Below are 27061 nucleotides of genomic sequence, written 5' to 3' on the forward strand. Positions count from 1 at the left end.
CCTCCCTAGTGCTCGTATTAAAGACATGCGCCACGCCCACCTGTCTTATTTAAGTTCTGAATAATTACCCCCATGTTTTCCACAGTACTCTATACTCTATTCTCCGACAGCTCCTTAGCCTGTGGTGGCAACCCCACAAGAAACACACACCTGAGTATGGGTGCTGAGAACATCTGAAAGCAAGATAATGTTTCTGAACATTCAATGACCAAAATGTTAATTAAAAATCAATAGGACACCGGTCTTTCGAGTTATATGGCCACACTGTAGCAACTTCACACTGAACACAAGATGTGGGCTCTACACTGCACAACCCATCATGCCAACTCAACACTAACAAACACTGGCTGAAAACCCCAGGCTCAAGACAGTACATACAAACTTCTGTTCTTCAAGAATCATTTAGTTATAGAAAACAAAGACTTTGATTATTTCTCTTCAACCATTCCTCAGTAATAATGTATCAGAATGCATTTTATTTTATCTTATTTGTACGGGTGCTTTGCCTAGATATGTGTCTATGCACCACTTGTGTGCCTGGTACTTGAAGGGGCCCTGAGTTACAGGTGGTTGTAAGCCACCATTATAGAACTGAGCCCAGGGTCTTCTGAAAGAGCAATCAGTGCTCTTAACCTTTATCTCCTCAGCTTCAGTGTATCAGAATGTTTGATTTTTAAAACAGTCACTGACAAGTTTTAACTTTAAAAATTACCAAATTAAACCTTGGCTTAGGAATAGGACAGAATTTCCAAAATGTTCCCATACATACACGTTTACCATTTTGCAATATATTTACACAAAGCACCATTTTCAGCACTGATTATAAAATCAAAATATCAACTAGAAATGTCATTGAAGATGCTCTAAACCCTGTAGATATATAGACATAAGAAACCAAGCTTATCTTGCCATCCCTACTAGAAAAGTTATTTTTAATAAATGTTCAAGAATAAGCAAGGTCTTCAAAGAATTTCATGTCTCAAACACTGATATTGCTTGCTCTGATTCCTTTCAGGACTCCGAAACCACTGAGGATGCAAAACGGGGGCATGAAACAGAAAATAAAGTGTTTGTTAAATCTACACAGCTGTCAAGGACCAGCATCATGGCATATGCCTGATATTTCTGCTCAGAAGCCTGAAACAGGAATTCAAGGCTAGCTTGAGCTACATAATATGAACTGTCAACATAAAACCACCACAGCTGTTAGCTAGAAGAAGAAACAATTACTCAAGAAGCAGTGAATATGAAGTAGTGAGATGGGAAACATACCTATGCACACCTCCTATAGTCTCTACGAAAAGACGCCCAACCTTTTGACACTGTAACATAACTTCACCATTTAAAAACTTGTTGGATGACAGTCAAGCCTGTCCTGGGATACACATAGCCCACAAGCTGCAGGTTGAACATGATTATGCAGATCATCTCGAGATTACTTAAACCAGATACAATGAAAATGCAAAATAAATAGTTGTTATACCATATTGTTTGGAGAATGAAAACAAGAAACATTTTGTATGTAGTTACACAGACACATATATGATTTATTGGGTCCACGGATGTAGGCCAATTGTACTCACAGAGGAGACGCAGGCATCCAGGCAGCTCGACAGCTAAATCCGGCCCTTCCCAATGCCCAATTCATCAATCAGACCCAAGAGAAAGAAAACAAAAGTATAGCAAGTACAGGCTGAGGGAAGTAAGGCAAGTCCTTCCCACGGGGCACAGCTGGCCACTCGGCCAAGATGGCAGCAAACAGTGTCTGTCATACACTTTATATAGATGGGCTCTGAGCCGAAAGAGCACACATGTAACTGCAGATTCTAATCTAAAAGAAAGGACCACTCAGTCATCTATTTGAGAAGTATCTGAATTTCATCAAAGGGGCTTAGGAAACCATAAGCTGGGAAACTAAGCAAGAAACACAATGAAGTTTCAGAGTGACCACCACAGAAACAGATTTCTAGTCTTTTCCCTGGAGGATTCTGAATCTGGTAGATGAGGTAAGACTCAAGAATGCCCCATTATCAGCATGCACACTGAGATGCAAAGCTACTTCCTGAAGCCTAGGACACATGCAATCCAGTCCAGCGTCCATGGCTTAGTACTCAGGTGCTGAAAACATCACGGTATCAATCGGGCTATTCTGGCAGGGTGCGGAAGACAGGAACTCTCCTCTATCTGAAAATTCCTCTGACCTGCCACATTTTCCTCCCATTTATCAGCAGCTGTCTGGGTCCCTGTCCAAACTTCTACCTCAAAATTTTAACATACAATCAAAACAAAATATAAAATCATTCTCATGAGCAATTTTAAGTAAAGTAAGCAAGCTGCACAACATGAATCTCCTACCTCACATTCTTAATAATGTTGACATCTCTAGTGTTTTTTATTAGAAAAAAACTACATATAGGAATTTCCTATCAGAAATTAGTCCCTGTCCCCCCACCCCCCACCCCCCACCAGGCCGGGAGATGGGGCTTCTTTCCTTCTCCAACCCTCTGCCTGAGACAGACAAGCCCTACTTAAACACTGTTCTATGAGAACGGCTGCAGACCCAATCCAAAGTTTAGGGCAGAATGCCACCAGAAATCAAGTGCTTTTCTTGAAAATGGAGAGCCACTCAACTGTTCCTGTGTACACATTTCTCTTCAGGGAAGGTTCTCACATATCTCAAAACCAAGAGATTGGCAACATACTCTTCACTTCTGACAAAAGCATTTCTCTTCCTTCACCAATAAATTATAAGTAATTTAAAAATCTTTAGACCCACATAAAATGTCCTAGAACATTATACAATATATTTAATAATTATTTGAGTCTTATTAGATTACAAACATGTAAAGCAGTATATATACTATAATTAAGTTTAATGTGTGACTAAATCTAATATGCATCCTGATTTTAGAAGCTATCTTTCTGTGGAAAAATAAATGCAGAGTGCCTCTGAGAACCATAAAAAGACATTACTTAAAAAAAAAAAATCAAAAATCTATATACATAGACTAAAGACCAGAAGCAGAGTTACAATGAGAAATATCTGAAAATTTAAGAACATGCCTATTTCCTCTTGAATATATCCTCAAAATTGGACGCTAGCACATGTCCACCAGGATCTCTAGTTTCCAACACCAAAGCACTGGGAGCCACAGAGAGGTGACTGCAAGGTCTTCAAGCATGGAACCACACATATTCATCAGCACAGGATGGACCATTTTGGGCTGGTTTTCATGTCCTAATGATGCTCTTTAGCCTTCCTCTTAATCTCAACAAATCCACTAATTGACACCAAATCCATGCTCCAGAGGTCCCTCCTCTACTAATAGTGAATTATCCCCTACCATCTCCTACACCAGCCTTTTCCCTTCTTCTCCCTAGCTGGAGATCTATCTTGTTGCTCTTCCTGGGTCACATCATAAAGTTGTCTCTACACTGCCAGTGACTCCAAGATGGCCAGCAGCTACCCTATTCATCCATACCCCCCACTTCCTTGCCATCCTCTCTTGGGATGCAGAGTTCAGTCACCTACACCTTTGCTGCCTCCCTCAAGTCTGCTCCTCTTCCAGCTCTGTAAAGGACACCTTTCTCAGGTGTTCTCTACCAGGACATCTTTTCAGTAGATAATCGACCTAAGTGACAACCTTGTTTTCTCTCCTAACTCACTTTGACCAACCATATCCAGGCCACTAGCACCTCCACAAAGTAGCTGGGGGAAGGAAAAACAAAAACAAAAACAAACCTTTGAATGACTTAAAAAGAAAAACAGAAACTGCAGCTTATTTCCCTGCAAACTGACAGCTCTCCTTTGATTCAAGATCCCTAAACTTCACTCCAGCTTTTAAAAAATCATAAATTTATTTTTTATTTATATGGGTGTTTTTGCCTGAGTATATGTCTGCCTGGTGCTCACTGAAGCCAGGAAGAGGGCATGAAATCCCTGGAACTGGAATTACAGATGCTTGTGAGGTACCTTAAGGGCCATAGGAATTAAAATCCAGTACTGAGGAAAAATAGCCAATGCTCTCAGCTGCTGAGCCATTTCTCCAAACCAACTGCAAGATGATTTTTGCTTGGCCCCCAACTTTGTACATTCATTCCTACTTGGCCCTTCCTAAGACTCACTATTCAAAAGTACTGGCTTTCCACCATTCCTGCAAAAGCTAATACCTTTCTATCACCCTGTGGGTCGTGACCCCTTTGAGGTGATCTAATGACCCTTTCATAGGGGTTGCCTAAGACCATCAGAAAACATGTATATTTAGATTATGATTCATAACAGTAGCAAAATTATAGTTATGAAGTAGTAACAAAAATAATTTTATGGCTGGGGGGTTTACCGCAGTTTAATAACTGTATTAAGGGGTCATTGCATTAGGAAGGCTGTGGCATCATCTTCAAATCTCCTTGCCTGATGAGGCCTTTTCTGATGCTTCCATCTACGAAGGTCTTTGTGTCCATCTCAACTACTGCATGGTACACAGGCAATTGGGGTTTTCTAACTGTTTTCTATGTTAGAGTAAACTCACCTTCCCTCACAACTGCCTTCTAGGCTCTCCTCCTCCCTCCTGTACCTAAGCCCATTACGGGGCACAGCAAACATGTCAAACAAAAGAATCAAATAAGCGAGTGAATATCTTCCCATTCTCAACACCAGACAGAAATGCTGAAGCCATGCAAGAAGAAAGATGAAGAGTCCCTGGGCCCAAGACTGAGGCTTCAGTTATCCCATGAAGACCTTGACCTACACAATCTGGCATCAGGATTGGTACTAACCTGAACTGTTTAGTACCAAAGTCAATCAATCCCTAAAAATTAGCTCTTGCGCTGGCTATGTTTTTAATCAACTTTTAGACAAGCTTAGGTCATTCTGAAAAGAGAGAACCTCAACTGAGAAAATACCTCTACAAGACTGGCCCGTAGGCAACTCTGTGGGGGCATCTTCTTGATTAATGACTGGTATAAAAGGGTTCAGCTCCATTATAGGTGATTTATAGGTGGACCTGAGTTGTTTTTTAAAAATCACACTAAGCGAGCCACAAGGAATAAGCCAATGGGCAGTATTTTTCATGATCCCTGCTTCTCTCCATGACAGACAGTGATGTGGAATGTAAGCCAAATGAAGCCTTTTTTCCCCAAGTCGCTTTCGATCCTTTATCACCGAAAGAGCAAACCAACCAAAACAACTCTCCATTTCTTCCCGTCTTCCAAAAAAGGGAGAAGGCCATTATGTTCAGGGCATCATAGTCTCCTTTTTTAATGTAACAGATCTATTTTTTATAACAATGTTTCCTTGCCATGTGAAAATTTGTCATTTTAATACACCAGATATAATAGAGAAATTCAAGAACGATCACAAAACACAGTCAAGAAAGCCACTGAAGGAATAAAGTAAAGACACTTGCAGTCTGTGCCTTGACCCTTTTATCAGTCTCACCTCAATGTTCTACTAAGGGCTATTCCTCATGAGCACATGGCCTGGACATGTTCTGAATAAACAGTACAAGTAGCAAAGGACCTAGTTTTCTTCCCAAAGGCATCGATGACTCTCTACACATGACCTTTTATAAGAAAGGCGGCCTGAGTGAGCACTAAAGCTTCAGTACACGAAAATGCTTCCTTAGTTTACTATGGTTTTGAGGGGGTTAAGGGAAACAGTGTTGACTGAATTCTTCCAAAATCCTAGAAAACAAACAAAAGAATGAGACATATTGATATTGTTCCTCCTGACCACTCTTCAAAGTAGGGGCTCCCAACAGGAAAAGCTGTACCCCCAAAGAACCTATTTTGTCAGTGTCTGAAGATATTGGATTGTAACAGCCAGTATAGATGGAAGAAGGGCTATGGATAGTAGGCGAAGGTCACTACCAAACAAGACCAAGGTTCCAGGTGGCTCTGTATGCAAACACCGGTCACTGCTGAGGTTACAAGGAGCCCTGCTCTAATCCTGAAAGGAGGCCAGGCCCTCTGCCTAGTCCCTCTGTGCAGCCCTTGGCCAGAATACATTTAGCAAGTTTAGGTCTCCAAAGTAGTAGCCAAGTCTGGGAGAGGAAGCTGGAGTACAGGGATTTTATCATTCTGGAGTAATAGTGGAGAAGGGAATATAAGAAGCCAGAGAGAAATTTAAAAGCGGAAAGGGAGGGAAACATTGTCAAGAATTCCTGTATATAAAACAGAGAACATCATGGAAAAAAATTTTTTTCACTAAAGTCTAAATGTGTGCAAGCAGGCACAGGCAGCTCATGCCACTGTCCTTGTAGGGAGAACTGAAAACAAAACATGAGAGAGGGAGGCTAGGCAGTATATAAGCTGACTCTAAGATCCCAGAGGCTAAGACTGTTTCCACAACCCTGGCAACCAAAAGCTACTGAAAGGAAGGTAGCAGACTAAGAGAGCTAAGGGGATTGTCAGTAGAACAAAGAACAGAAGATCATCAATAGTTCTGAAAATGGACAGGTTTTATAGCTTTGGGAGGGGGGTGTGTGTCTTCCCAGGACATCTCACTGTTCTCATTTCCTGATTGTAGCCAATGGAGAAAAAGGCCTCAACACTTACCTGAGAACACTGCATGCTACATAAACACTGTCATTGTCTTCTCTTTGGCATATACTAAGGTCAGAGAAGATCTTACAAGGGGAAGGAGGAGATAGAGAATACTCAGGAATTCTTCTACTAGTATTTCAAAAACGACAAATTTTTCGATGTTAAAAGACAACTTTCTAAAGAGCATGGTCAATTTTCACTAAGCCTTGCCAAGTCATTATACTTTAGGAGTACATGGAAGTGTGGAGAGCCCACTGTCACCAGCAAACATAAGAAGAGGAGAAGTGGCTATGGGGTTAACCCGCAACCACCTGCATACTATGTTTTCAGTGTTCTAAATTAACAGATTATTCTGGGCAAAAGGAAACACTCCCATTGGCTTGTTAGGTTAGAGATTTCATGGACAATTTCTATTAAAGGTGGGAACTCTTAAATGGGAAGATATGTAATCATCTATCAAGTCAGACCTAATGCCGTCTCATCAGTACAAAATAATTCTTGTAATACAAAAATATAGTCTTTTGCTTAACTGCAACACAAATCAAGCTTCTACTTATTGATACAAAATTTTGTAAGTACAAGGATCAGACCCAGTCATTCTATAACTGCTATTTTAATCTGATCTGAGATGTTTAAGCCGGTGAGTTAAGGGACAAATAGCAAATTCATGGCTCTGAGTTTATCGTGCTTTCGAGATTTTAATTAGAAATAGCTAAGGGACAACAGTCCAGATTACTTTACATAGATAGTTGGTTTTCAATATGTCAGAAATCCACAGATGTGACATTTAATGTTATTTATTTCACTTGTTATTGAAACTAGTCTGCTCCTGACAGCTTTCCCTGTCTTGGATTCAAAGAAGAAATTAAGCATCTATGTGTTACTACAGTTGTGGCAAGAGAGCCATTAGGCAAGAACAGCCTCATTTCATCTACAGACATAATACTGTCAAAAGAAAGGACACAGGTTTTAGGACAGCTTGGTTCTGCAGAGACAGAATAGGCTAGTCCTTAATATTCCTGTATCTCTAAGGTATGTCAGATGACCCTGGCCAAAGGGCTGAAGAGTGTTTAAGTAAGGGACTGTCCAGGTGAGCAGCAGTCTCTTTAAATTGGCTACATTTTAGAAGCTGTGTTAGGCTTCCTGTATATTTTCAGTTAATATCAGTGGTTCTTAGACTTCTGCCAGGGTTGAAGACTGGCAGTCTCATAGCCAACCCAAGCTGTTTAGCATTGAGAAAGATGATATAGATTTGAGAGGATGATTTTCAGATGGCTTACAATCTAAAGCCAAGACATGAGTCAGGTGTGGAATGATAAGACCTCTAATTTAGGATAGATGACAATGTTCTATCTTAATGACAAAATTGATAGATTGGGTATTAGGTTTATCTATATCTTATGAATTATAAAATGGTAATAGTTGTGCTCTATACTGAGAGAAAGGTTTTGTTTTTTATTTGAACAGAAAGGGGGAAGTGTTGTGGATGGACCTGGTGCTGTTCTTGCGAACCAATGTCCTCACTAATGAATAAAAGAGCCAATCATTGGGCAAGTAGGTGGGACTTCAGGGTTGTATGAAGAAAGAGAGGAAGCGGGAGAGACTGACTTCCTTTTGGAATGAGAACAGCAGAGGGGTAAGGTGTAGCTGCTAGAGTTTCCTAGTATCATGCAGATCCACCACTGGAGGGATCAGATTTTAATAAGGCTTACATGGTTAGGTTTTAGCTGTTGCACCCAGAGTTTGAGTTTCCATTGTTTCTGAACTAAGTTTGTGTTGTTTTCTTTCATACATCGGCTCATCTGGGTTCAAGAGAAAAAGGTATGGCGGCCAAGTGTGGGTTTCCTGGGGGTGCTCCACAAAGGCTGTGGGGGATTTGAAGCACGGGAGCATGGCAGCAACTCACCAGTGGGAACCTAGAAAGCTGGGTGGAGAGACTGTTGAATTCAGAGTCAGAATCTCCACGAGATAAAAACAGGTCAGCCATTGCCTGCCAGGCCAGGCCTGGGCAGAGGCACAAGCGGGGAATGTGCTGGTTCTACTATTATAATACTTTACACAACATCTACTGACAGCTTCAACCCACTAGCAACAAGTAAGCCAGTCCTGTTGACATTTACAAATTTGGAAAGAAGGGTAAAATAATTCACGTGCATAATTCTCTCCATCAACAAAAGGACTCTAGGAGGAGCTGCTAAATTAGCCTTCCCTGCCCTTCTTGTTGCTCTTTAAAGAGCTTGTAGAAGGTGGGTTATGATTCTATCACCAGTGGCACACTCGGTTACAGCTTTTCACTTCGAGCACCATAAATCCACATGCCAAAGCACCTGCCAAAACCCTCAGGACAGAAAACAAAGGGCAACTTACCATATTTGGCACAGTGGTGACTGAAGTATTCTTGATATCTGTAGGAAAAGCAGGCAAACTATTGACCATGCTCTGTTTGCTGGCTAACTGGGGGTTCACTCCAGCGGCTCCCATCTGCTGCCCTCCAGTTTGACTAAAGGGTTGTCCAAACGGACTTGGGGTACCAGTCATTCCCATCTGAAACAAGAACAGGAACCATCAATGGCCATGACACAATCGTACATGAAAAGCAGACTTTAGCAGTGCTTGCCTGACTCACTGATGCCCAGGTGTGATTCCCTGTGAAACCCTCCCTCCAGTTATGAATGAAAGTCTCACTGTCAAGAGCTCCTTAGAACTGTGAAAGGATGAGTTTCACTCAAAAACCTAATGCTACAGACAGAGGATTAATGATCATCCCTGTCCTGACCACCATCCCAGAAGAAGCAACAACTTTCTCCTCTTCTGCTTGGTCAAGCCTTGCTCTGCCCTGCCCCAGTCCTACACAGCAAAGGCTCTGAGATAAAGACCATGGGGAACTTGTTCAGCTAATATTTAATTACTCCATAAGTGCTTTGTTTCTGATTTCAAGGGGTAATATGATGGTTGGAAACACTCTGATCCCTCTCCCACTTCTCTCTTCTCCCATGACCAACAGCCTTTTTCTTTTTCTTTTTGGTTCTGAGACTAGATTTTAACAGCTGAGCCAGCTCTCTGGCTCAAGTTTTGTTTTTTGTTTTTATTTTTGTTTTTGTTTTGTTTTGTTGTTTTGTTCTGTTTGAGACAGAGTTCTCTGTGTAGCCCTAGCTCTCCTGGTACTCTGTAGATCAGGCTGGCCTCAAATTCAAGAGATTTCATCTGCTTCTGTCCCCAGACCCCAATGGCTGGAATTAAAGGTATGTGCCCAAAACACCCAGCCTTCTTAATTATTTTTAAACTACTAAAATACAGTCTTTCAGTGTTGCTTAGGCTGGCTTTGAACTCATGATTCTCTCATCTCAGCCTGTGTGTACTACCACACTCAGCTTTCTTCAAGAACTTTCATCTTTTCTCCTTGCCAAGTTGAGAGTTTCAGCATGGCTTCAATTTCCAAATGGTAAGAATCATGGATACCAAGTTATAGATATCCAGTTCAAAGGAACTCATTACACATTTTGAAAGCTAATAGATTCCTATCCTGGGTCTGCAACAAAAAGATACCCAGACTAACTAAGGAGGCCAGAACTTGAGCACTGAGGACCATGCTCATTTCCAGCGCCAGCCTATTCTCTGGTCAGAGATAGTAATTAAAGTTTTAAGGACAAAGAAATGCACATATGCTTCCAAGGGCTACCACAGCTCATCTCACTGTAGCTTGTCCAGTTTTTGAGTGACAGATCAAATAGAAAGCAATGGACACAGCTGCAGATTTAGGGGAAAAAAAAATTCACTTTTAGAGTGTCTAGATTTCTAGGTTTTTAATTCTGTATCTATTCTCTGTTGATAAGATCAAATTATCTATGGCCTCAAGTCTAGGCAAACACACTGCTTAGAACCAGTGCTCAAAATTCAAACAATAAAATTAAGATGTCTAAATCCAATTACTGATAAAACCCACTTAGTTCTTTTAACTTCCTAACAGTTACTTATTAATAAGCTAATAGCTTTATTCTCAACTCCAGTTTTATCAGATTTAGTTTAAATCTGCTACTGAAACTGAGTAAAATCCAAAGCAAAAAAAGTAACTTTTAGTGACCATGAAATTTATTTGTAAACAAAATAAAACTTGTAGAATGTTAATATTCTTATTTACCAGTAGCCCACACAGTAAAGTGGGCTTTTACTCCTGTCCTTCCAAACAAAACCTCTTCAAGTACTTAATTCAAGTCTAATCTCAGAAAAGTTAATTACAGTAGAATCCCCAAACAACAACAAAACCTCTCATAAAGTGCCATGAAAAAGCACTGTGATCATGTGTGCCAGTCAGCCATTAAGAATCTGCTTATCTGGTAATGTCTCTCTTTACTAAGAATAAAGACAAGTGAACTGCAGCTCCCACGAGTGCAGAGTGAGCACAAAAGGGAAGGTGCTAGACCCCATCCAGCACAGCTGAGGTAGGAGCCCAGTAAGGGAAGGGTAAGGGAGAACACCCATACAAACTTCGCTCGCTGACCCGAGGACACAATTATCTAGCCACCAGCCAAAGGCTGCTCAGTCCTAGGCTGCTTAACATGATCAACTGACAGCACCCAACACAGTGGAAGGAAGGGTAGGCTATGCTTCTGCACTGGCACATCCCATCAAACAGTGCTCTATTCAACTTCAGAGCTACCTGCCACCATAGTACTTATGATCATCCATGCAGAGTCTCACTCAGACATAAAACCAGATCTTGCTTCCCAGAAACATTTGTCTTACATTGAAGGTGTTTAGTGTTTATGGAGGCAACTAAATAAATAACCACTCCAAGATATCACCACTTTAGGAAGCCTCCAGGAACAAAAGCTTAAATTAACCCTGGAGAAAGTAAGTCACTGAAGCCAGAGCACAAGAGTACAACATCCGGGGCACGCTGGGAGAAGCAGGTGTCCTATCCTGCTTTATAGAGAGGTTTCTATCCTCTAGACTGTACTGCACACCAGGAGGGCCACAACAGAGGAGTCTGTCCTGCGTTGTGTGGTGGTGTTTTTGTTTTGTTTTGAGGGTACAGATACATTATTAAATTCTCAAAGGAAGCCCAACAGGATTCCTAAGAGCTCCTCAGAATGGATATTGCTTGCCCATGAGAAAATGAACTCAAGCTAAAGCAACCCTATGCCTCATGCAAGCGCTTTAGTGCACAGATAACCACTCATGAAGCCAACCATGCCACAACAAATGAACTCTGACTGTAACTTCCAGATGACTACTCAGAATAAATACTCAGAGTCGGGTCCAACTCCAGTGAAATGCTACAAAATATGACCAAAGCTACACATGTGATGAGACAGGCCCTGTGATAAGGGGAGATACATGCTATTATGTAGGAGCTCACAAGGACTCAGCAGGGGTATGGAATGTTTCCTGTGACAACAAGCATGATATAATTTTAGTAAGAACACAAGTTAGTTTTGTAAAAAATGGACTTCAGTTTTCCTCATAATTGTATATACATTTAAAACCATATAGCTTAGCACTTAGAGGAAGTGTGTCAGAAAATAAACAGAAAAGTATGGCTTTCAGCAATAAGCTAACTTTATTGTTAGCTAACTTACTGTTAGACATTGTATAGACTTTATAGACAAGCAAAGGGTCGCCTAGAAAGTACAGGAACACTAGAACTCAGCTCAAGACTTCACTCTAGCCAGGCAGTGGTGGGGCACGACTTTAATCCCAGCACTCTGGGAGGCAGAGGCAGGCAGATTTCTGAGTTCGAGACCAGCCTGGTCTACAGAGTGATTTCCAGGACAGCCAGGGCTATACAGAGAAACCTGGTCTCAAAAAAAAAAAAAAAGACTTCACTCTAAGTGCCATATGCCCAATCGAGAGACACCGTTATACACCATAAAGCCTCTTACCTCCCCAGTGCACAGAACTACATCTTCTAAGCACAGCAGACTGAATGAGACACTGCACAGAGACCCTGGCAAACTACAGCCAGTGAGATAACGGCAGGATGCCTGATTTTAAGGGCACAACAAGTCTTATTAGTACACACCCCCAAGTAAAATGTCATCTATGGGGGTGCTAATACCTCTGAGCCAAGCCAGTGAGCTTTGGGTACTACCTTGGTCTGAATGGTGGTTTTGCCACTTGCTGTGTGTGTGTGACCTTCCTTGGGCAAAAATCTATCTATACACTGATAAACAATGGAAATGAAAACACCTCCTCTAAGGGCTGTGTGAGGATTTAAAGAAATCACATTTATGAAGCATTCCTAATCAAAGCTGTCATACAGAAGTCCATGAATGCTGGCTACCTCTACCCTCATGACTACTCTGAGGCTTTGGGGTCAAATTACACTAAATATGATATCTTTCCAAAGGTTATCTACAAAAATAATGAAATAACAGTTTTGAGAATGTCTGATGACAGGGAGCGGCTTACACTCGAGCTGGCAGATAGAGGACAGCTGGGATCACTGCGTCTGATTATAAGGCGAGTTCTGATAACTTTGAAACACATTAGGATGACAGCAAACACTCAGGGATCACTAACTATACTGATATTATGAAGAACAATTATTTTCAAGCTATCTCAGTAAATCACAAATATTTTCAACTTAAAAACTTTGCTCATAGGGAACTGGAGAAGTGGCTCAGTAGTTAAGAGCAGTGGCGGCTCTTCTGGAGAACCTGAGTTTATTTCCCAGTACCCACATGGCAGCTCACAACGGCCTGCAACTTGAGTTCCAGGGAATCTGATACCCTCACATAGACATGCAGGCAAAACACCAATGCACATAAAATAAAAATAAATTATTAAAAAAAACTTTATTCATTCCAAACTTAAAATGTATTAAGAAACAACTAGATATGGCACTCAACACTGATGGTCCCAGTATCTGGGAAGCTGAGGCAGGAGAAATCTGAGACTAAGCAATATAGAAGACTATCTCAAGAAAAATAAAATATCATAAGCAGTATGACCAGAATATACTAGTATAATGCACATGAACTGAAATGTGAACCAAACTTCAACAAGAACAAAACCACTCATGAACAAAAACCCCAATGTGCCTCCTGCTCGCATGTGGGCCACACTGCTGCTGCTCAGCTACTGCGTTTTCAGTCTAACCTGACAGGTGAGTTAAGCAGGTATTTCCACTCTTTATGTAGTGGGCTACACATAAAACCACAGATTTATGTAAGGTACATAAAAACAATTTGATCTAACAAATATAAAACAAAAAATGTAAATAATTTAAGGACCAGAAATATTCATTCTTTCTAAAGAAAAGATGAACCATTGCTAGCCTAGACTATGGCTAGATCATTTGTAAAGCCAAAGCTTTCTCTCCTGGCAACCCACTATGGCTGGAAAAAACCAAGAAGAGCAGTTTTCATGGAAAAGCTTGGCTGTATTCAGTCAGCAGCTATCACCCACTTGTTCTTGGACTCCTTCTAGTCCCTCTACTTGATGAATGGGAAGTTAAGGGATATATACCAGTAATGACAAAGCCATAGGCAACCCATTTACCAACCAGATCACACCTGGAAAGCGAAACTAGGTAGGCTGACACGGGCAGGCAATAGTTCCATTGTGGTAGCTCTGGGGAAGACACAGCCCTAGATCTGAGCACTTGCTGTCAGCAGTAATTCTTCCTTGCAAATTTGTTGCAAGCCCCTCTTATGCCTCCTCTTCAATAAGACTTCTTTTAAGGCACTGGGAGAGGGCCATAAGAATGCCAGGTCTGGGGCACTACTATTTTTTGGTAATGAAGCCAATACTCTAATATTAGTGCTGCCTCAGCAGGCCAGGACCTTTGGAGACACCATCTCTACATGGTGGAATAATATTAATTCACAAGCAAAACCCTGGGCTGGGGGCAGTAGGGAATTTGTTTCTAATTCTGCTCTGCACTAACCACATGTCAGGAATGAAGCTCTTGCCTCCAACCTTAATTTTTTCATGTATAAAACAGGAACACTCAGATGGTCATAATGGAACTTTCATGGTTCTGAGTCTAAGTCTTCTTTTAGTCTCAATCAGTACTTAACTTACATGACAGTTTTACTACTGGGAGATGCAGGAATTTACAGCGGGGAATCATTTGGGATTCCAAATCTGGGGGGCCTGGAAGGGCCTTATATCAGTGATACTCTCAATGTGGCCAATGGCCATTACAAAATATCATATAGGGTACATCCTGCTATCCGCACAGCACAGGAATCAAACATCCAAAGCTCTCTGTGTTTTAATCCAGAGTAACTTACAGAAAGTATGATGGAGTATAAGACTATCTAAAAGGGACAATAAAATGTAAGTGGATTGTTTTGCCTAATTCCTACAAATCCTAATAAAGCAATGGCAAGGGGGAGAGGAGACAAATGGGAGACATGAGGAAAAATACCATTTTCCTTTATCAACATAAATTTAATCGCACTGCAGTTCCGTTATGATACAGCAGAACAAATCTCATTGGATGAACTACCTGTGATCCAAACCCTCTACACAAAGGACAGAAATGTCATCCTCCACAACTGACCGTCCACTCACTGAGAAAAATGGCAAATAGACACTAGAGGAGGGCACATTGATTAAAATTCATATGTTCTGTGCATGTGTACCCATGGAAGCTAGAAGACTGACATATTCCTGAAGCTGAGGTTACAGACAAGTGTAAGCTGCCCAAAGTGGGCAGTGCCAGAAACAAAATCTAGGTACCCTGGAAGAGCAACAAATGTTCTTTGACCACTAATCCATCTCTCCAGTCCCAAGAACAAGTTCTTGAAAGAGGCTGTTAGCTTTACTGTGATAGTGAAAGAACAATGCATGGGACGAGCTCTGAGAGGGAGCCACAAGGATACAGACAGGTTCTGTGCTGTCCCCTCCTCATGAGCTTTATACATCAGTGACAACAGGGGGGCTAGTAAAGGTAGACTCCGAACTCTTAAATGCCATCACCTGAAGTATATATAAACCTGCCATTTGAAAACATATGAAAGCAACTTTTTAGCATTATCAAATACTAAACTGTGAAAAGCCCTATCAAAAAGATCATGAACAATCAATGTTTGCCCTCTAGTCTCCTGACTAGAGATGCTTGCTTATTAATTAGAAGGTTCAGAGGGAGTTAAGAGCATTTGGCATATAAAGAGGAGACCCAGAGAAGTGCAGAAGAGTGAGAAAGCAGTGTTAAGGGACTGGTGGGCTAGTGAGATGGCTCTCATAGTACAAAACAACATCTGATTACTGACAGGCAGAAACACTTGTAAGTTTAAATTAAAAAAAAAAAAAAAAAAAAAAAAAACCCAGACCATAAAGAGCAAGGGGAGGAGTATTGACTGGAAAACATTTAGTGATTAATCTTGAGGGGTTTCCTTCTTTCTTTAAACCCTATTTTACTTATTATTATTAGTGTGTATGAGAGAGACAATGTGTGAAGAGGTACGTGTGTGTTATGAATATGTGTGTACATGTGCACATGTTAACAGTGTGCATGCAGAGGGTAGAAGACAATTGTGAAGTCAGTTCTCTTTTCTCTCTTTACGTGTGTTTCAGAGACCAAACTTAGCTTATCAGGTTTGCATGGCAAGTACCTTCTGAGCTGCCTCAACAGTCCTAGTTTTTTATAAGGAAAATTGTTCTTTAAAATCATTTGTACTCAAACATTGTGACTCCTGAAATGACATGATGACCCACTGTCTGGCGGCACAACTATATTTAAAATATTAGCTGAAGCTGTCATTGGTACTAAATACAACTAAGTAAACCAAACTCATTATAGTTCAGAGATTATTACATGGCTGTAAACTGTCCCACCTTGCTTTAATGTATTTTAATGTGACTAGAAAAATATCTGAATGAATGTGACTTGGTCATCATTATCAGATCTTTACCACTGGGATGCAGAAAAGGGGGAAAAGAGGGAAAAGAGAAGCAAGTGTAACCAGGACACCAAAGGCTGTTCAGTTTACTGCTTCAGCAATCACACACTCGCTCCAGGTAAAACAAAGGTAAAATTATACCTGCTATGTGAGCTCTGGTTCAATTCTGGCAGCCAGAGATGCTGCTTCATTAGGAATTATTTGGTACCTGAGCTTTGGAGAGCTTAAGCAAGAGACTAGAGTGAGATTTTCCTGAATATACTTAGTCCCAAGTTCAAACACCAAGCTGTCATTATACACCGACAACAATCCAGCTTCTCTAAGGAGCAGATTCTCCCAGCAATGAGACTATATGGGACAATAGTCCAGCTCGCCTGCTACTGAACTCAGCTGCAGTCATACATACATTTACCAACCAAGAACGAAATACCTATTAATTATTTTTCAGAAGGTATTATGGAGTGGTAAGAGTACCACACAAGGGGATAAGTACTCCCAAGACCAAAGTAAAAGATATAAGACCCAAAGAAATCACAAGAGCTGTCAACTGGCTGTGGAATGGATCACTAAATAGAGAAGATTCCCAGTGCAAGAAGTCAGGCTCATTGGACCACACCAGAACTGGGCCTTGAACACCCACTCTACAACAGTGATGTTCAATATCATCACCATGAAAGAGAACATGGTAAACACTGGAGGGAGAATCCTGGATCTCTACCATTCTTGCAGTTTCAAAGTCTGTATCTACTCCAATAACCTAAACATTTATAATATCACATGTATGTAACCATCTATCTAGAGAAAAGTGTTGTTTTTTTTTTAATGTGTGGTTTTCTTTTTTTAATGTGTGGTTTTCTTGTTGTAATTGTTGAGACAGGGTTTAATCAGGTCTGCTAGGCTACCTTACCCATCCAAGACCCAAAGTCTTAATTAAACCTAGACCCTGTCTTTAATCCCAGCATTCAGGAGGCAGACAGGTAGATCACTAGTCTGAGGCAAGTCCGGTCAATACAAGTTCCAGGCTAGCCAAGGTTATATAGTTGGTCTGTCTGTCTCTCTGTATCTGTCTCTCTCACACTCGCACACACCACTGTCTCCTCTCTCACATGTGCATACACACACACACACACACACACACACACACACACACACACACGCACACGCACACGCACACGCACACACACAACCATACCCTCCCTCATTTGTCCTTATCTCGTACCCCATGCCTGTCCATTAAGGACACCAGCTCGTGACTGAGACCATATACTTCGACTTGCCATCTGTACAAGACTTTGTTTGACTTCAATGGGACAGCACATGGGAAACACTAAAAAAACTTTAAGGCACTATACAATCTTGAGGTGGCTTTAAAATCTCTTTCCAAAAGTAGAATGTAAAATATCTAAGCAACCATGAACATTGTCTAAGTTGAAAAGGACAGATAAAAATTAAGTCAGTAACTGCAAACCAATGTTTGAAGTCTGTATCACTCAGCATTACCTACCTCTTTATAGCAAGGATTTAAGATGGCTAGTTTACCAGATCATTCTTTATTACTTGGCAGAGAAATATAAAATGAGTACAGTTCAGTTTCGAGTACATGAAGTTTCTACTTAGAAAATAAAGTACTGTTACCCTAACTACAGAGCACTTACTATTTTTCAAAAGCTCAAAAAAAACCCCCCAACATTCTTATCCTTAAATATGTAATATGCAAAGATGTATATCTCCAGACATCACTATCTATAGATAAATATTCTCACTTCCTAATAAGAAAATGTCACCAATATAAAAATCCCTGGTTTTAGCAAGGAATGTCAAAAAAAAAAAAAAAAATCCAGGATGTTTGTCTCATAATACTCCAGAAAAGTACTAAACTTTCTCTGCCCACAGCCATTCTACATGACAAAATACACATTACACAGGTAAGTTAGATAATCAAATCTGCTTGAGGGGAAGTCTAATTTTAAGTATGTTTCTGTGTGAGAGACATGGCTGTTATGTGAATAATCTAGGTTGGCCTTGAGTTTTCACCCTGTCACATCTGTGCTGGTGTAGTAGATCTAAATTTTAAAAGAATTATTAAGGCAAATATCTCTTGTTGAAATTAACCTATACTTCCTATTTGAACCTCTTATAAGAAGTCATGTATACCCTCAGAAGCAAGAAGAATCAACAGAGAAAGCTGTAATAAAAAAAACTTAAGAATTCAAAAAGTCATGAAAAAGTTAAAATAAATCAATATGCATAATTTTTAATGATTACAAGGTTTTGGGTTTTTTTTTTAAAGTTTTATTGTTGTTAGGCTTTTTGTTGTTTTGAAACAGGATCTCACCATGTGACTCAAGTAATGCTGGCTGGCCTGAAACTTCTTATGAAGACCAAACTAACCTTGCTCTCGGAGATCTACCTGCCTCTGACTCCTGAATGCTGAGATTAAAGATGTATGCCAAAACAATCATCCAATAACAAGTTTTTAAACAAGATGAAACATAAATCTTCTATTTTAAACTGAATTTAATGAAAAACTATGAAAAGACAAATCTGCGTAAATAAATTAGGGGAACACAATCCCCACTCTCTGGTATGTGACAGTACAGGGAGGAAAAGAATAATGTTATAGCAGAGAAACCTAACAAATCCAAACTCCTCTGCCAGGCGTCAAAGGGCACACATCATATATGGTAATGAGTCATGCTGATGGTGTACCCTTGATGGATGAGAGAAAAATAGCAATTGCCTGAAATTGCTTTCAATAAAATCTTATTACTCCAATCTTTACAAAAAAAAGGGGGGGGGAGCTTTTTTGTTTTTATTTTTGTTTTTTGGATTTGGTTTTTTAGAGACAGGGTTTCTCTGTATAGCCCTGGCTGTCCTGGAAGTCACTCTGTAGAACAGGCTGACCTCGAACTCAGAAATCCGCCTGCCTCTGCCTCCCAGAGTGCTGGGATTACAGGCGTGTGCCACCACCACACGGCTGGGGGCATTATTTTATGTGTGTCAATGTTTTAGTATTCCCAAGGACCTAAAGTTATAGATGGTTGGGACCATGTGAGAGCTGGGAACCAAACCCATCCCCTTTGCAAGAGCAACAAGTGCTTTCCACTACACCACCTCTCCAGTCCTTATAAGAAAAATATCAAAGAAATATCAAATAGACATTCAGCAATATCCCTAATCAGTTTTTAAGATTATCAAGATCATCAAAACACAAACACTACAGAAAAATGCCACCTCCAAAAGAAATCTAAAAAACTGACAATTACATGTGGTATAGTATCTCAGATGGGCTCTCAAAACAGGATATAAAGAAGAAAAAATCCAGGAAATCAGATTCAAGCATTGCTGTGGCAATCATCTTGTGTCAGCACTGGCTCAGTAGATGAGAAAATATAGCACCAGAACATAAGACGGGTGGAAGAGAAGGGAAAAGGAAAGATGGGACCTTCTGAAAAGGTCCTTAGATCTTGAAAATCTGTGATTCTAAAACAGCACTACAAATAATAATAAAGACTACTTGAAAATGAAAAACAAATTGACAAAAATGTAAGATGTCAACAGACATTAATTTTGGACAATAAAAATACAGACATTAGTTATATTTTTCTATGTTGTGTGCACACATCCCTACATGCAAGGAAAACAAGCACATGAAATAAAGTAAATCTTCAAAAAACAAAACTCAGAATATTATAAATCAAACCTCTCTTTGCCATCATGATATAAAAAAAGATAGATAGACTCAGCAGTTAAGAGGACTTGCTACTCCTGCAGAGAACCTGGGTTGGGCTCCTCTATGCCTCCAGTGGTGGCAGGGATCTGACACCCTCTTCTGGCTTCCATAAAAACTGCATGCACACAATACTACCAGGTAATACCAACATACATACATAAAAATAAATATATGTATTTTTAAAAGACAGATATTTAGCTAGGTATGGTGGTATACAACTTTAATCTCAGCACTAAGCACTGTGAGTCTAGTGCCATCCTGATCTACATAGTGAGTTCTAAAGCCAGGGCTCTGTAAAGAGACCATCTCAAAAATGAATGAATGAAAAACATTTTAAAAGCAGGCTGCTCTACAGATTCAAAATGTGTACAGACATAATTATGGTAGCCTCCTCCATTCAACACAAACACATTTATTTGTTTGTCTGTTTGTTTATGAGAAAAGTCTATGTTCTTACGGGTCTTGTAAACCTGACTTGCTGAACAGATGCTAGAAAGCCATGGCCTGCTCAGAGGTCAGGAAATCCTAAGTGCACAGGGATACGTCTTTTTAAAACTGTAAGCAATGAATCCTTTCATACAATGAAAAATAACCCTGGGAAATGACTCTCACAGCCGTATTTTCTATACATTTTTGTATAGGTGGAACCCTGACCGATACAGAAGAAAAGGCATTATATAGTTTATCATTTGACAAACAAGTAGTTAACAAATACAATTTTTGGAGTCAAACACAGTTAAGTATAAGTCTTCTACTTTTTACAGTGCAATTTTATATGATGTCCTATACAAGCAGGACTGTGTCTCAGAAGATGTCACTCCTTGTGTAACATAGATATAGAACCCACTGCAGGCGGTTATTAAACTTGAGACAAAAAAAAATCTTTTTGCAAAATTCTCAGCACAGTACAGCAGAGTGGTATCTCCCTCCTGCTCACTCTCTTACTGTAATTCAGGAAGAATAAATATACTAATTTATAATTATACTAAACATATATGCTATGAGCATATATGCTTTTAAAAGGGCCAAAAATACAGCACCACAATCAGGGTAAAAATTCTTAGTAGCAGATGGACAACAAAATTACTGTCTATGGTAAATGTAACTCCAAAATGTACAAGAAACACTTTGGAACAGCTGGTCATCATGTTTTGGCTCAAATACATTAAGAAAAAGCACAGCGCTTCACAGGTTTGTGCAGTGAAATTACTCTGTGGACAACTCAGAAAGCAGAAATCATTTGTAAAGTGTGAAGTATACAATCACTGTAGACCACCAACTGCATTCCATACAGTATGTTCACACCATCAAAACAGTGTCCTCAGAAATACTACATCACCAGCCCCACCTGGAGCCTGTTCAAGCTGGCTGCAGGATTTGAATGCTTGGGACATGTCAACTGAACAGAAGTAGTATAGCACTGGTGACAGAAGGTCTAATTAGCCCAACTTTCAGAGCTTTGTTCACTATCCCAGGAATCTAAAGCAACCCCAAATTCTGCTTCTTTCACAAAATGGAGGGCAACACTAACCTTGAAAAGATCAGAACTGACAGAACAAATCCAACAGAAAACAAACTACATTCAGCAACATGTTATCCACATTGTCTACTACACAAGTAAGAACTTAACTGAGCATGCACAAAGGCAGGGAAATGTGACTGATACTCAGGATTATATTCCATTTAAACAAGCAAAGATTGCAAAGGAAGCCAGAGACACGAATGACAGCCATGGTGGAATAACGCTTCAAAAAAATGAGGAAGGAGAGGAAAACGGAACAAAACACCAAAGAGACCCAGCAAGGTGAGAAATGTAAATCTAGGTATCAACATTAAATACCAAACACCAGAACTAAGACTAAAAATAGCAGGCTCAGTTGGAAGGGTACTGAACTAAAGATCTAAAAGACTAAGATTGTCAGAACAAATAAAAGGTAAAATCTACCAAAATTTTGTTTAAGAGAAATACTAATTTTTTTTAATTTCATGTACATTGGTATTTTGCCTGCATGTATATCTGTGTGAGGGTGTCAGAGCCTCTGAAAATGGTAATGTATACTCTGCAATACAATTTTTGAAAGTATATAATTTGCCTTTTGATTTTACAAGGAATGAAAGTTAAGATATTGTCAAGTCTCATAAGAGATTCTCATCTTTTTAAATTGTGTTGTGATCATGAGATGATGTGTGTGTGTGTGTGTGTGTGTGTGTGTGTGTGTGTATGTGTGTGTGTAGGGGTAAGTACTGGAGAGATGGCTCAGCAGTTGAGAACACCGAATGCTCTTCTAGATGACACAGGTTAAATTCCCAGTACCCACATGGCAGCTCACTACTGTCTGCAACAAAAAGATTTGACACCCACACACAGACATACAGGCTTACAAAACACCAGTACACATAAAATGAAAATAAAATTATTACAAAAAGAAATATGATGGGGACCTTTTGAACTTGGACTAAATTCTTTTTGCATTATGTTTTGGCAACAAGACTATCTAGGGAGTACAATGTAGTGGTTTAAATGATAAGTGTTCCCATAATATCTAGCATCCCCAGTTATTACTGTTTAAGGAATCTTAACCCTTTCTTTTATAGAATGTCTTGCTCAGGGTATTTTATCAATGTGAAAGGAAAGTAACTGATACAAGATATGTTGTGGATGATAGAGTCAACTTGACAGGACCCAGAATCACTGAAGAGGCAAGCTTCTGGTTATATCTGTGGTGGATTTTCTAAATTAGCTTCATTAAAGTAGGAAGATAACCTTAAAGCAGGCAGCATCATTCCCTGAATGAGATCCGGGAACACATAAATAAGAAAGCCAATTTAGTACAAGCAATACATCTTTCTCTCCACTGAAGATGCAATGTGAAGAAGGAATGTGAGACAAGATGCCTCAAGTTCCTGCTGGAACTCTTCGTTAAAATAAATTCTTCCTTTTTTAAAGTTGCTTTTTGTTGGGGGTTTTGTTGCAAAGATGGGAAAAGTAACCAACACAGGGTGGGTACAAAGGAATCTTCTAGGTAGGAGAACTGAACTACACCTCGAAGGATGGAGGCAAAGGTATATGAATTATGAAAGATACAAGATTTGTTCATTCCTTTCCATGTTCATTATACTTCCAGATTATAAATAGAACATTAGAATATATTAAAAACTAACAGTACTAAGTCTTTAATTCCAGATAGTAAGAGTTGAGTGTTAGTTGACAAATTCCTTGACTATTCTATTTATTCATTCCCTCTACAAGTATTGGTCTTTGAGAGTTAGTAAAGAAATATTCTCTCTCTCTCTCTTTTTTGGTTTTTAAGCCAGGGTTTCTCTGTGTAGCTCTGGCTGTCCTCGAACTCAGAAATCGGCCTGTCTCTGCCTCCCAAGTGCTGGGATTAAAGGCATGTACCACCACTGCCTGACAGTAAAGAAATTTTCAATATTGCTAACATGCAAATAGTCATTCAGGTTGTATTACAGAGAATAATCATTTAAAAGGAAAAGAAAAAAGCTGGCTTCACCTCTGACTTTTAAAAGACAAATAATTACGCATATAAGCGAGCCCTGTCAGGCAGGCTAGCTTGATAACTCAAATTCCATCCTGGAGCCTATACTCTTAAATGAGAGAACCACTTCCCACACACTTGTACTTGCACACATTCAAGGTCACACCCACTATAAATAAATATCAACAAAAGACAGCTAGGAGTGGGATCACGTTTTCTCCTCTAGAAAATCCCATGCTTTTAAATTTAGTAAAATAAAAACCTACTTTTATGATTTAAACAACATTCACTGAGAACACTGCAAAAAGAGTCTCACTGTTAAAGTCACAGTCACACATTTATGGCTGTCTTATGTCCTAAAGCAAAGCAACAGTCTTCAATTTCAAAACAAACAAACAAGCAAAAACAGAGAGAGAGAGAGAGAGAGAGAGAGAGAGAGAGAGAGAGAGAGAGAGAGAGAGAGAGAGAGACACCCAGGTAATATGCTGAGAACTGCTCTCACACATCTCATTTAATCACTACCAAATCCTTTATCCCCTCAAAATTGTCAAAAACAGTTCTTGGGGGTGGGCACTATTATTAACCTCATATAAAAGGTTGTGGGGAGAGTGATTTTCATACAGGAACCTGCATATGAACCTTCACAGCTCACTTCAGAGCCCAAGCTCCACTCTTGAAGCTTGGACTTCCTCTGCAGTTATGGAGAGATTCCTGAAACTGCTCGGTACTTCTGCCCAAAAGCTGTTCCTCTCCAGACTGTATACACACCTCACTGCAACACACTTCATTGTGCCAGGTAGGTTTATTTTACAGACTACTTATCTCTGCTGTGATCCTCTAAAAGAAACCAAATTATGATATTTTTGAATAGTAAATTTCATTTAATTTGCATTATTTTTCAATTCAATTACATTGTTGGGGGAGGTGTGTGTGTGTGTTTGTATGAATGTCTGTCTGTATATATACATATGTGTTCATATGCAGTCAGAGGACAACCTTCAGGAGTCAGGTTTTCCCTTCCTCCATGTAGGTCCCCAGGGATGAACTCAGGCCATCAGACTAGCAGGAAGCACCTTTACACACTCAGAAATCTTGCTTTCTTTATGAAACCTTTCTTTCTTTATGTTACGTTAAACAAAAAATTAGATGATACTAATTCAGAGTGAAAAGCATCACATAAACACACAGTATTGTTTCATTTACTACCAATTACCAAAAATTCCTGTCTAAACAATGAAGATGGACTAACCCACTCCTTTAACAGACAACTTGATTGAATCTACTAATTCTTTAATAACTACATTCTGTTCATCTTTCCTTTAGAACACATATTCCCAGCGTACAATTTCTGACTGGCATAATTAGGTTCACCTTAGAGGAACTTGTTATAAATTCTCAGACAACACCCCAAAATTGCTGGATCAAAGTCTATCTTGCTCTTGAGCATTTTGTTTGCTTGTTTGTATGTATGTATGCATGTATGTATGTATGTATGTATGTATATATGTATGTATGTCCCAGCTTTGATTTTTAAACCAGTGGTACAACGTATGTATGTATGTATGTATGTATGTATGTATGTATGTATGTATGTCCCAGCTTTGATTTTTAAACCAGTGGTGCAAAGTAATAGTTATCTGTGGCTAGCACCTGGATATATGTGAAAACCTTTACCCTAGGAAGAGATTCCCAAGCAATATCAAGCTCTACCTTTCTGAAAACATTCTTAAAAAGAGGGCAGGAGGGGCAGTATCTCAAGAGTCCCCTCACACACCAAAAAGGGTCTATTCTTAACCCTCTGTATCTACTTATTTTGTTATATTTCCAGTTGTGTGAGAAATAACAAAAAGGATTTCTAGGGTGACATACAATAGTAAATTTCTTATAACTTTAAAATCAGAAAGAATCTGGACCACCTGACCAGGTTTGCTAGTTAGCTTTTATTGTCAAGCTGACATTACCTACCTGAAAGAGAAATCCTCAATTAAGGAGTTGCCAGATCAGATCTGGGCTTATGATTTAAGTCTGTAAAAGTGTAGACTGGTGACTGATATGGAAGGAGCACAAACTCTGGACAGGAAATAGTAGGGAGCAGAACAGAAACCAGAGAGCATCAGTGAACAGTGTTCCTTCACAGTCTGCTTCATTCTTACTTGAGTTCCCGACCTAACTTCCCCTACTGGGGCTGTTAAAAAATCATCTCCTCCCCGCTAGACTGCTTTTGGTCAGCACTTAGCAAAGCAACAGAACACAAACAGAACACCAAGGAACACACAACACTTGCCACTCTCTTCTGTAATCTTCTACACAAAGCAACATCTCTCAGCACCTATCATGGAAAACAATCTGAGTGTCTGTGTGGTTTCTAATCCCATTGAGCTTTGTCTTTTTTGGTTTCCTACTACCTGCAGACACTATTTGGTTTCCTACTACCTGCAGACACTATTTGGGTTATTTTCAGGAGCAAAAGTGACCCAAACTCCCTAAAATACAATAGCATATCAGGTATTGCTATAGTAAAATGGAGAAATGGTTTTAGTCTGTCTCCAGTCCCTGCATCTTGCTTTGTCATTACTGCCAGGTTTTTTAGACCGACTCACATGTCCTTACTGTTTTCTTGCTGGTAGGTACACAACCTGTAATGTCAGCCTTCAGCAGGCTGAGGCAGGAAGATCCTAACTCTCAGGTTTAAGGCTAGCTTAGCTTACAAATTGATATCTTAAAAACAAACAAAACTCACATTTTCTTAGTCACACACAATTATAAATAACTGAGTGTGTATTGACTGAGTGTGTATGGGTGCCACTAGAAGACAGAAAAGGACGCCAGACTCCCTGGAGCTGGAGTCACAGATGGCTGTGAGATGCCTAAAATTTTAAGTGCTGGAATCTGAACTTGGGTTCTTTGAAAAGAATCAAGCGCTCTTAGTTGCTGAGCTATCTTTCCAGCCCAGACTTATAGTAATTTTAAGATAATTAATGAATGAAAAGAATTCCCGTTAAAATATAAATTGTACAACTAACCCATTGTTCAGACTGCATAACTCATGATTAAGAAGGCTTAATGTCAGGCTGAGTAAAATACAAGAAGGTTCTAAAACTTATTGACTGAAATTGTAAAGTTATTCAGTGTCTTAACTTGTTCTGTGAAATGTCAAGAGCCTTCTGTACCTACTGTGTGCATGCACACACAGACGTTAGATCTGTTTACTTTATGTGTATAAGTTTGTCTGCATGTATGTTTATGCACTACATGCATTCCCAGTGCTATGGAGATGAGCTCAGAAGAGTTGGCTGTATCCCTGGAACTGGAGTAATGAATGGTTGTGAGCCACCACATAGGCGCTGGGACTTGAGTCTGAAACCTCTGCAAAAACAGCACGTAAACAGCATGTGCTCTTGCTCCGGCCACTACATATATTTTAACACGAAGTA

General features: G+C 39.7%; 1 protein-coding gene across 2 annotated transcripts in view; it reads right to left on the minus strand.

Moving 5' to 3' along the window:
• The window catches only part of Crebbp (CREB binding protein), a 128915-nt gene that overhangs the window by 63366 nt on the left and 38488 nt on the right, over positions 1 to 27061 (minus strand). The window contains exon 3 of one of the 2 annotated variants that reach the window (XM_052197508.1): positions 8911 to 9087. The exons of the other annotated variant lie outside the window; for it this stretch is intronic. Within the exon in view, the coding sequence (XP_052053468.1) occupies positions 8911 to 9087 (177 nt within the window). The remainder of the gene's footprint in view (positions 1 to 8910; positions 9088 to 27061) is intronic. 2 annotated transcript variants of the gene reach the window in all.

The sequence above is a fragment of the Apodemus sylvaticus genome, chromosome 10 (genome assembly GCF_947179515.1).
Source record: "Apodemus sylvaticus chromosome 10, mApoSyl1.1, whole genome shotgun sequence".
Taxonomy (NCBI): Eukaryota; Metazoa; Chordata; class Mammalia; order Rodentia; family Muridae; genus Apodemus; species Apodemus sylvaticus.